The sequence below is a fragment of the Grammomys surdaster genome, unplaced genomic scaffold (assembly GCF_004785775.1).
Source record: "Grammomys surdaster isolate TR1022 unplaced genomic scaffold, NIH_TR_1.0 354, whole genome shotgun sequence".
Taxonomy (NCBI): Eukaryota; Metazoa; Chordata; class Mammalia; order Rodentia; family Muridae; genus Grammomys; species Grammomys surdaster.
The window spans coordinates 615,550-627,290 of NW_021604773.1; the positions used below are offsets into that span (position 1 = coordinate 615,550).

The 11,741-nt window shown below is 48.2% G+C and overlaps 2 protein-coding genes across 2 annotated transcripts in view; one reads left to right on the forward strand and one right to left on the reverse strand.

The window, feature by feature from the left end:
• Positions 1-7,703: 7,703 nt before the first annotated feature.
• On the forward strand, positions 7,704-10,463 carry Tmem160 (transmembrane protein 160). Its single transcript, XM_028779554.1, has 3 exons — positions 7,704-7,911; positions 8,874-8,966; positions 9,954-10,463. Exons 1-3 carry the CDS (start codon positions 7,704-7,706, stop codon positions 10,217-10,219), a joined length of 567 nt encoding a protein of 188 aa, XP_028635387.1. The 3' UTR covers positions 10,220-10,463.
• Positions 10,464-10,692: 229 nt separating this feature from the next.
• Npas1 (neuronal PAS domain protein 1) overlaps positions 10,693-11,741 on the reverse strand; it is a 20,842-nt gene continuing 19,793 nt past the window's right edge. The window contains exon 12 of the mRNA XM_028779542.1: positions 10,693-11,279. Within this exon, the coding sequence (XP_028635375.1) occupies positions 10,810-11,279 (470 nt within the window). The 3' untranslated portion in view covers positions 10,693-10,809. The remainder of the gene's footprint in view (positions 11,280-11,741) is intronic.

Sequence of the window (11,741 nt, forward strand, 5' to 3'; positions counted from 1 at the left end):
AGAAGAAGAAGAAGAAGAAGAAGAAGAAGAAGAAGAAGAAGAAGAAGAAGAAGAAGAAGAAACTAACAATGTAATTACTCATTACCTAGGTTGTTTCTCTTTGCTGGGCATTCCAAATCGGATTAAAACAAATTATGAACTGGCTATTGTGGTTGTGAATTTGCGATGTTCTGGCAACAATTTAATATTACCCATACTACTGGAATTCCTTATAATGCTCAAGGACAATGTACTGTGGACCGGGCCCATGGCACATTAAAACAATATCTTCATAAAATAAAAAGGGAAGATTCTATCTCTGTATACCAGGAAACTATTATATCGTGCTGTTTTTATTTTAAAATTTTAGAATTTGGATGTTCATGGACATTCACCTGCTGAGCGCTTTTGGCATCCTCACACGTCCACTACGTATGCTTTAGTGAAAGGGAAGAATCCCAGGGCAGGCCAATGGCACAGACCCAGTCCTGTGTTCATATGAGGAAGAGGGCATGTTTGTGTTTCTTCTGCAGGATGCTGCAGGAGCATGTGGTGAGACATGGTGATGCTGGAACAAAGAATGATGCTGACCTGTGAGCTTGCTGAGTGCCCTGACAGTGGTGACTGGGAAGCTGTATTGGACATATGTTCCTGACCCACCTTTGCTTGCCTATATCCCAGATGGGACAAGCTGCCTTGCCTCAAGCTTTTAGACCTTGTGGGACAGAGAACATGGAGACTGTGGAAACTGCCTTTGAAAAATAAATCAAATAGAGAGGTTGTTATAACGACTCTTCTCTTTCCTTTAGTGTGATCAGTTACTCAGACTCAAGCATGGACTGGTCTAGAAATCAATCCAATATTGGAAAAGAGGAAAACACAGTAGGCATTTAGAGAGCTGGTTCTGGACATTTTCAGAGACTTATTTGAAAATTGTCAGCTGCCTTGTATGATGTTACCTTAGCAATAGATAAAATTGGAACAGGATCTGGATTTCGAACAAGTGTTGGTGCATGTGTTAAAACTAATCGTTTACTAATCGGTCATGTTAAAATTACTTTTGTTTCTTCTATGGTATTTATTGTAAGTTGTGTTGATTGTACACTTTCTAATTGTGTTAGTGTGTTGAAATCTGGCATGTCTGTTATGGTGGTTTATCAACCAGCTTTTGTTTTATTGCCCATAAGTATGAGAGGACCTTGGTTTTCTGAAAAAAAAAAAAAAAAAAAGCTTAAAAATATTGGAAGAAGTGAGTCAGGCTTTAAGCAGAAGCAAGAGGGTAGTGGACTTGATTTTTGCCAGCAACTTTGAAATCTGCAGTTGCTTTGATACCAGAAGTTAAGACAGCCAATTTTGTTAATCAATTAGCAAAAAATGTTACTAATGCTCTGAGGATTCAAGAACATTTAAATAGGTATTTGGAACAATGAATTGATGCTATTTTTTGATACTATCTAAATTATTGGGGAGGAGGTTCAAAGTTTAAGAGAAAGAAGCCATCTTGACCCAGGCAATACTGGCACACACCTTTAATCTCAGCATTTGGGAGGCAGAGGCAGGCATATTTCTGAGTTTGAGGCAACCCTGGTCTACAGAGTGAGTTCCAGGACAGCCAGGGCTATACAGAGAAACCCTGTCTCAAACAAAACAAACAAAACAAAACAAAACAAAGCCATCTTGAGTGTCATGCTAAATACCAATGGGTTTGGTCACTTCTAAAATTTACAGTGACAGTCATTATAATTGGGAGACAATTCAAAGACATTTGCAGGGTATTTGGCATAGTTATAACACCTCTCTGGATATTTTAACTTTGCATACTGAGATTATGAATTTAAAAAATGCTGCCCTGGCCGGGCAGTGGTGGCACACACCTTTAGTCCCACCACTTGGGAGGCAGAGGCAGGCGGATTTCTGAGTTTGAGGCCAGCCTGGTCTACCGAGTGAGTTCCAGGACAGCCAGGGCTACAGAGAGAAACCCTGTCTCGAAAAAACCAAAACCAAAACCAAAACAAACAAACAAACAAACAAACACTGCCCTGCTGAATTTTGATGCTGTGGATATTGCTGATAAAAATTAGTAGTGGCTTAAGGTCAGTATTTCCATCTTGGTCAAGCTTCAAGAATGGCTTATATAGCTTGATCTGAAGAGGCACAGGAAGCCTGCCTCTTCACTTCCCTGCCTCATGGGGCTAGAGAAGTTAATACTCCTTCCTCCCCACAAGCCCCTTCATAGGTGTCTCTGGCCTTCCAGCCTGGCACCAGAATATTGCAATTCCTCTTTTACCCTTTCATGGTAGGGCTCCTTTCCCCCCACCCCCCATAACTCCCCAGGGGGCCAGATGCCAGCCTTGGGAACAGACAGAAAGTAACCATACCCAAGCCCCTGTGTCACTGAGACCAACACTCCCTTTGATTGATAGCCAGTGCTTTCCTAGTGCAGATGGCTCCTGCCCTTGAAGGAAGCAAAGACTGATACCCTTGAAAGCCCATTCTTGGAGTACAGAAGAGGGGCAATTAAGTGTTCCCAGACAGCTGTGACCAGGTTGTAACAATAACTAGCTCCTGATAATGCAATAAGTTACTTTTCCCAGGTCAGGAGGGTCCCTCTCCAGCTGCACGGTTCACCCGCTGTCTGAACAAATTTAAAGGATGTTTTCAAATGTAAAGGATGGCACTCCCTTATCACCGCCCCAGTCACATAACCCCAAAGTTTGAGGCTCCCAGCGAAATGCATATGCACATATACACGCCAAGCTCCTAGAGCAGCGCATTCCTAACCTGTGCATTGGGAAGGCTTGCGATCCGAGTCTGACGCGTGTAATAAAGACTCTCTCTGTTTTTACGTCAAACTTGCAGATCCTGGTATTCCTCTGGGGTTCCTGAGAACTGGGCACAACACATCAGGTTAGCCTTTCTTGTCCTGAGACTGCTTTTCTTTCTGCTCATTTTGATAAAACCTACCTTTAACAACGTCAATATGTTGGCTGCCAAAATACATGGTGTGACTCTGGAAACGGGCGCATCTTCACACCATATCAACTGGAAGTCTTCCATGCCCATGGCAATGCCAGTGTCCACACGACGTCTGGAGGGGGGATACACAGAAATCAGCATCTGAATACACAGCACACAAGACCTTCCTCCAACAGTCACTTCTATCATATACTTTTTTTTTTCACACAGGGTCATATAGCCCTGGCTGGTTGGAAACATCCTCTATAGTCAAGGATATCCTCTGTCTTTGCCCCCTCAGAGCTAGAACTACTAACAGGTGTGTATACCATGCCAGGTTTATATACTGCTGGGGGTTGAACCCCTCACCAATGAGGCTACATCTCCATGCTGGACTTCTCTAATACCAACTGTCAGACAGACAAGTCCTGGTGGGACATGGCAAGGTGTAACCTACCAGGGTGTGAGGGCTGGCTGCTATAATCGATAATCTTTTACCTCATCATCTTGATTTATTTTCTTTTGAAAAACAAAAACAAAAACAATCAAGGTAGGTGTGGTAACAAACACCTCAAATCTCAGCACTCAGGAGGCAGATACTGGCAGATTTCTGTGAGCTGGAGGTCAGCCTGGTTTACATAGTGAGTTACAGGACAGCTAGCACTCTGTAGAGAGACCCTGTCTCAACAAAAAAAAAAAAAAGTTATAATTAAAAACAAGACAAAAGAAACAAAAGGTGAGAAAACCCAGGCTGTGCTGGCATTAGCTTTTAATCCCAGCATTTCTGAGGCAGAGGCAGGCAGATTCCTGAGATCAAGAAAGTTCTAGAACAACCACACTGTAGTGCCGGGGAAATGTTCATGATCCCTCAACAAACAAACAAACAAACACCAAAACCCAAGACAGGCAGGAGCTGATCTGATGCAACTCACAGCAGGATCTTTATTCTATTTGAGCTAGCTTACCCCACCCCCCAACACACCAGCATCACACAGGACGGTTTTGGTGGTGGGGGAGCCCTGAATATCTATTGGGGCGAGGCTTTATAGTAAGCAGCAAGCAGGGAGTACATGTGTAAGCATTTAACTAGAAAGCTACTGTGGGGCTGGAGAGATGGCTCAGTGGTTAAGAGCACTGACTGCACTTCCAGAGGTCCTGAGTTCAAATCCCAGCAACCACATGGTGGCTCACAACCATCGGTAATGGGATCCAATGCCCTCTTCTGGTGTGTCTGAAGACAGCTACAGTGTATTCATATATAATAAATAAATAAATCTTAAAAAAAAAAAAGAAAGCTACTGTGTCTTTAACATAATTGGCTGGTGCTGGGATCCTTATCATAAACTTAATTTCTGTTTCCCTCTGCTTGCTGTGGTTGTGTGTGTGTGGGGGGTGGTTTGTAACCTGGGAGTGCAGGTTTGTTAGGGGAATAACCTGGAGATGCTGGCCTTGTTGAGGATATAACCTGGAGATGCTGGCTTTGTTAGGGATTAGCCTAGAGACTGGAGCTAGGCTCAGGTTTTGTTGAGGGGCGACTTGGAAACTAAAGCTAGGTACCAGCCTGTTAGTTTACCTGAGTTCAAACTGAGGTTAGGTGCTCTAAAATAGAGTAGAAAAGAGTAGAAAAGAAAAGTAGATTCTTAACTTAAGAAAGATTTGGCCACACATCCCCTCCTTTCTCTTGTGACTAGAAGACCCAATCATGGGACTTCCTGGCACTTCATGAAAACAGTAACGGGGCTATATCTATGTGTCGTCCCTGGGGCTTGGGTGGGGGCCCATCAGTGGGAGACAGGAAGGAGTCTTGAGGCTGAATTCTCCTCCTGCTGACCAGGGTCTTCTTCAACTGCAAACAGATGTGTGGTGGATCCACACTGCAACTCTGTAGCACAGGGATCCTTTTAGGAAGCTCTAGTGACTCCTGGCAGTGTCTCCTGACTAGGGCCCAATCTCTGGGCTAAAATTGGTGGAGTTCTGGAGGTGCAGCTGCTTTATGGAAAGCAAGAAGTTTAAGCCAAACATGTCTGTGTACTCACTGGACACACTCGAAATTGTGTAACAATTAGCAATCGTCTGTTTCTGTAATAACTTCTATCAGTAGGAAAACCAAACATAACTTTAAAAGGGATGGGTCCCATGTAGTTTGAGGAGTTTTTTTACTCTATAAAGAATGAAGGGGAGAAGAGTCCCTCCGTCACCATCAGTCTCTAATTTCAATTTAATTAAAGTCTCTTTTAGGGTTCTATTTTTCTTTTCTACTTGTCTTGAACTCTGGGGTCTGTAAGCATAATGAAGTTTCCAACCAATCCCCAGAATATTAGCTAATCTCTAATTTATTGGGGACACAAATGTAGGTCCATTGTCTGACCCTATAAACTTAGACAAATCATACCTTGGAAGAATTTCTTTTAGTAGTTTGTTTTGTTACTGTCTCCACAGTCTTATGCTTAATTGGGAAAGTTGCAATCCATCTTGAAAAGGTATCTTATCTATGAACACCAGCAAATCTTTCTTTCTTTCTTTCTTTCTTTCTTTCTTTCTTTCTTTCTTTCTTTCCTTCTTTCTTTCTTTCTTTTTCCTTTGTTTTTTTTCTGAGACAGGGTTTCTCTGTGTAGCCCTAGCTGTCCTGGAATTCACTCTGTAGACCAGGCTAGCCTCGAACTCAGAAATCCGCCTGCCTCTACCTCCCAAGTGCTGGGATTAAAGGCGTGCGCCACCACTGCCCAGCTACCAGCAAATATTTGTATCTGAATTTTCCTGATGTCACCTCTATGAAGTCTATTTCCTGATAGACTCCTGGCTTGGTGTTCCGGTATCGAGTACCAGGGTTCTTCTCATTGGCAACCACATTAATCAATTGACAGGCCTTACAGTTTTGTTTTGTTTTAACAGTTTTAGCTGTTTTCAGATTGGCATCTTTATTGATGATGTGGGGCTGGTGGACTAAGTCCTGCCTTCTCTGGGATCCCATGTGTGAGAACAATGAATCTTTTTCAGTATGTTTATTCTCATTTTCTCTGGCACAATTAGTTTGTAGTCAGCTGTACTCCATCATCTCTTAGGACACTGAGCCATGGGCAGGTTTTTGGCCCAGATCACATCTTCTGCTGGTCAGAGAGTATGGTATCGCCTGGGTCTAGGGCAATCAAGGACATGAGGGGCCCAATTTTTAGAACCATCCACTGGGTTGTCTTGTTGCCCTCTGGGATAGAGTTTAGTCTTTCCTTCTGCCGTCAGAGGGCCTCTCTCCCTATAAATAGTCCCACAGATATGAGTGGTAGCAAAGGCACACCAGCTATCTGTGTCTCTTGTCTTTTCTCAGCTCTAACACCTTGATCAGAGCTGCCAGTTTAGCTTTCTGGGCTGACATTCCTGTCGGGAGTGGCTCCACACATAGATCTCGGTGTTTGAGACCACCACTGCACCAGCATACCTTTGTCCATCCTGAATGAGGCTGTTGCCATTGGTGAACCATGTTACCTCTGCATCCATCAAGGGGATATTTTGGTCCCATGGATGTGGGCCAAAATGTCTGAGCAGTCATGCAGAGACCCATTAGTCAAGGTTAGGGTCAGGCAGCAGGGCAGCTGAAAAGTTATCCTGGGGACATTCAAGAAGAGAGGCTGGGAAACAGTCTTCTGGTATCATCTTTAACTAGGAGGACATTGCTGCACTGATGTGTAAACAAGACGGGGGCAGCTTCTGGCAATTGGTGACAGATTGGTCATTGGCTAACACCAGGGCTCTGAGTCCCCTGGGTTTAGGAAGGTCACCTGTAGTCGGCAGAGTAAGGCTTTCTTAGAGGAGGCACAATAGTCTGAGGTTTTCAGGACCTCCAAGAGATCTTGGGTTTTTCTTTTGTTTCTGTTGCCACCGGAAAGTCATTTACAAACTGACGAAGAGACTTTATCTTCAGGTTTTAGCAATACCGAATGTTGAACTTTATTAATTATAAAAAAAAAAAAGCTGGTGGGTTTCCTTTTTACTTTTAGGGTTGCCCTGGGCTTGGGGAGGAGGCACTTTTGATCTTCAGGGCCCCCCCCCACCCCTTACCTCCTTCTTCTGAGACTGTTTTAGGCAGATCTTAACGGGTCTTCTGGTTTGGTTGTGGCTGCCAACAGGATCTTAGCCAGGTCTTGAGTCTGTTGCTTCTGTCCTCTCGTGCTTCTCCTCTGTAGTCTCTCTTGTATTAAATACTCTCTATGCCACTATCGCTAAGTCTGATTCCCAGTACCAGGGGTCAGATCGGTAATAACGTTTTGGAAAGAATGTAAGTAATGACAGGAATGAATTTTCAGAAATGACATCTTATTAACATCTGCATGGAAGAAAAACTGAAGAGAAATACAACAAAACAGTTGTGTGTCCTCTTTAGTGAGGTAACTGGTAGTTGTTTCCGTGAGTTCGCCAGAGTTTTGCAACTAGTTTAAGCAACTAGCACCAATTTTGTTTCCTGGCTGTTGAGAGCAGTTACTTTTTTGAAACTACAAGTCTCAGCAGACATCGTGCCTCACCCTTCTGCAGGTCGCACTGCCTGCGGTGCATTGATCTCTGGGATTTGTAGTCTGATGATAAAATAAGGCGGGTCACACACTACCGGCACATATAACTGAGGTGGAGACACAGCCAGATACACCAATAGGTATTGCGTTCCGGGATTGAGTTGCGGGCAAATCACCAATGGTCGCGTCGCTTCTCATGAGTGATGTGACTTCCAGCCTACAGTAGGTCCGTGGGGCGGAGCGCGTGTCGCGGCCCCATTGCGAGCCATGGGAGGCGGCTGGTGGTGGGCTCGGGTCGCGCGCCTTGCCCGCCTGCGTTTCCGGGGGTCTCTGCAGCCGCCTCAGCGGCCTCGCAGCGGGGGCGCGCGCGGGTCCTTCGCCCCGGGCCACGGTCCACGCGCGGGAGCTTCGCCGCCCCCGGTGTCCGAGCTGGATCGCGCGGACGCTTGGCTTCTCCGCAAGGCACATGAAACAGGTCAGTGGTAGGGGCCGGGGTCGTTCTCTATACTAGGAGAGGGGTTCCGGTATGCACGTGAGAATGGGCGGCGAGAGTAAGGCAAGCATCTGCTGGGAACAGGGCCTGTGCTCAGCGGGGGCAGCTTCCTCATGTGAGCGCAGGGAGACGGTGTTGGGGGTTTGGGGGGGGGTAGGAGATTTTGCAACCTGGCCGCATAGGGCACCATCTTTCGGGTCCTGGTCTAATGGGGTACAGCAGGGATTGAGGGAGCGGGGGGTTACGGTTAGGAGAGGTAGCTGGCAACACCACACCGCCTAGGTGAGAGACCGTTCCAGAGGCAGCTGGGAGGGAATGAGTTGCCTGCGAAAGGGGTATCGGTTAGGATTACAGACAGAGGGGACTACTTGGAATAAAACAAGAGTGTGGCTACCCGCAGAAGATGGGGAAGTTCCGGATTGGACCAGCGCGTATCCAATGGTAGAGAAGCTGGCTGCTGATTGGAAGGAGACGTGATCAAGGCTGCAGGGGGAAGGAATCTCAAACATGGCAATGGGTTGAGAGATTGGAGCCAGTCTGGTATAGAATGGGGCTAGTAGTAGGAACAGCCTTTTGGCAGCACTCAGGGACTTGAGTGGTGGGGAGATGTGAACACATGGATGAGGCCATGCCGGGTAGGAACGGTTAACACGCAGGGGAAGGGGAGGCTGGAGGCAGGCCTGAGTGGAGAAGTTTGTCCCAGAGGTCTGAGGGAGAGAGGGCGAAGACCACAGGATGCACAAGTGAGCCGACTGAACGTCTTCAGTTCATGCTCTAGATTTTGAATGTCTGGGACAGAAGGGTAAAGGAATGGGACTTGCATCGGGCTTTCCCAGAAGAGATCCACATCTAGAATACTTTTGTCTTATGGCTGAATAGGGTGAGAGGGGATCTAGGAAGCAGGGCTTGGCTGATGCAGAGCTCCACCCCCCAACTCCCCGCAGCTTTTCTCTCCTGGTTCCGAAATGGACTTCTGGCATCAGGCATTGGAGTCATCTCCTTCATGCAGAGCGACATGGGCCGGGAAGCTGCCTATGGTGAGTGCAGACCATCCCCTATGGGAAATGGGGGCCCCTCCCTCTTTTCCTCCCGTTGTGAGTCCTGCTGCCCTAGCAGTTGTAAAAGGAGAGTACTCCCTTTTCTCTGTCCTCACTGGTGTAAGCCCCTCTTACACCTCCTTCATCGGCATTGTGAGGAGTCCTCTAGACAGTTTCCGAGTGGCCCTGACTTATGTGTACACCTTTGTACCCCCAGACCAGACCCTTTGGATACTGGATTTCACCTCCAAGTCCCAGATACCTCCGTTTACAAAGGCTCATGTACTTGAGCCCTTGTCTGCCCTTATTTATTTATTTATTTATTTATTGTTATAATGGAAAGGAAAACAGCCTAGTAGTTAAGTGCTGTATCACTGACTGAGCTACACATCCCCAGCCTTTTACTGGTGAATTTTTTAGCCATGTGCTCTACCTCTGAGCCGTGCGCCCAGCCCCTCACTGGGGGATTCTAGGCAGGGGCTCTACCACTGAGCCACGCCCCCAGCCCCTCACTGGGGGATTCTAGGCAGGGGCTCTACCAGTGAACTACCAACCTTTTTGGTTGTTTAAGATTTATTTTTATTTTATGTGTACATGGGTATATGGAGACCATGTGCATGCCTGGTACCCACGGAGCCAGAAGAAGGCACCAGAGCCCCTCGGACTGGAGATACAGATGGTTTTGAGCCACCATGTGGGTGCTGGGAACGGAAGTCAGGCCATCTTACAAGAGCAACAAGTGCTCTTAACCTTGGAGCTGTCTTTCCAGCATCAGCCCACCCCCACCCCCGTGTTATTTTGAGACAGTCTAAGTTGCCCAAGTAAGCCTTACATTAGCTGGCACTCCTCCAGCCTCTCACTAGCTGATGTTAGAAGCCTTGCCCGGCCCTGTGCTCATACTGACGCATCCTCCCCACCCATCACCCTGGCAGCCCCTCGGGATACCCTGGACCCTGTAACTACTGACTACCGCTCCTTCTTCCACAGGCTTCTTCCTGCTGGGTGGCCTGTGCGTGGTGTGGGGCGGAGCCTCCTATGCGGTGGGTCTGGCAGCATTGCGGGGACCCATGCAACTGTCGCTTGCTGGTGCTGCCGCTGGTGTGGGGGCAGTGTTGGCTGCCAGTCTGCTCTGGGCTTGTGCAGTAGGTCTCTACATGGGCCAGTTGGAACTGGACGTGGAATTGGTACCTGAGGATGATGGGGCAGCCAGTACAGAAGGCCCAGATGAAGCGGGTCGGCCACCCCCAGAGTAAACAGCAGGGCTGTGGGACCCCTCAGTGATGGATTCTCCTCAGGCCTACCGTTGAACCAGATTCTAAGCCTTTTTTTTTTTTTTCTTTTTTGACTTTCTGTGTGTGGGTGAGGTATGGTGGTGACATCAACACTGGTCCTCTTCCTGTGTCACTGTTACTATCATCATCATTCTGACCGTGTGTACGATGGAGGCATGCATGCCTGACAACCGGGACATTAAAACCTGACCCTTCAGCAGTTCAAGACTCTTGAGTGATAGCTCCTGTTATCTGGGGAGGTGGGGAGGGAGAGGGCAGCCAATGGGGACGAGGCAAGGTGGCTCAGTGGGTAAAGGCACTTGGCTCCCAAGCCTGACAACCTGAGTTTGATACTCAGGACCCACGTGGTAGAAAGAGAGACCTAATTTCCACACCATACCACACATGGACACACACATACAAGTAAATAATTTTAAAGGAACAAGAAAAAGCAATCATGAGAGGCAGGATCCCTGAGGATGGAGCTCATCAGGGAGTGGTGTTTAATTCTCAAGAATGACTTGAGGACTCGATCTGTGTCTCAGACTTGGCCCTCTGGTGTTACACTGCTTTCAGTCTCCTTTCCGCTGCACCCTAGTACCTGTGGGCCCCGGATAGGGCAGGCTCAGTGTAGGGTAAAAAGCCTCTGGAAGCGAGGGGCCTGGACCCAGCCTGTGCAGATGTGGATACATCAGACTCAACTCTGCAGGGCCATAGCGGATGGTGCCTGGGGTACACAGGCCTCGCACAACGGGCGGCAGGAAGCCTGCGTGAAGGAGGGCAGGTGAGGGGTCGCCAGGAGTTGTCAAGCCCCACGGCAGTACTGGATCATGCTTCAGGGCCCCTGCCCGGATGACAGAAGTGAATTCTGGCCGAGGTGGAGCCGGTGGCTCTGAGAGCTCCTCCTCTCCACTGTCCTCTGAGCCTCTAGCTTCCTTCGGGCTGGCCTCCACTTTGATGCGTTTGCCTCTGGCCTGAGGGTCTTTGTCCTTGTCCTGGTCCACAGGCACAGCCTGCTTCCGGTCAACTGGAGGTTCTTCCTCTGAAGAAGATATTTTATATTTATTTTTTTGCTGAACCACACCCATAGCCCCTTACAGCCTACACCCAGGGGAAAGGGGGAGAGGTCAAGATAGATGCCCTACCACTGAGCCACGCCCCCAGCCCCTCACTGGGGGATTCTAGGCAGGGGCTCTTCCACTGAGCCACGCCCCCAGCCCCTCACTGGGGATTCTAGGCAGGGGCTCTTCCACTGAGCCACGACCCCAGCTCCTCACTGGGGGATTCTAGGCAGGGGCTCTACCACTGAGCCACGGCCCCCAGCCCCTCACTGGGGGGATTCTAGGCAGGGGCTCTTCCACTGAGCCACGACCCCAGCTCCTCACTGGGGGATTCTAGGCAGGGGCTCTTCCACTGAGCCACGACCCCAGCTCCTCACTGGGGGATTCTAGACAGGGGTTCTACCACTGAGCCACGCCCCCAGCCCCTCACTGGGGGATTCTAG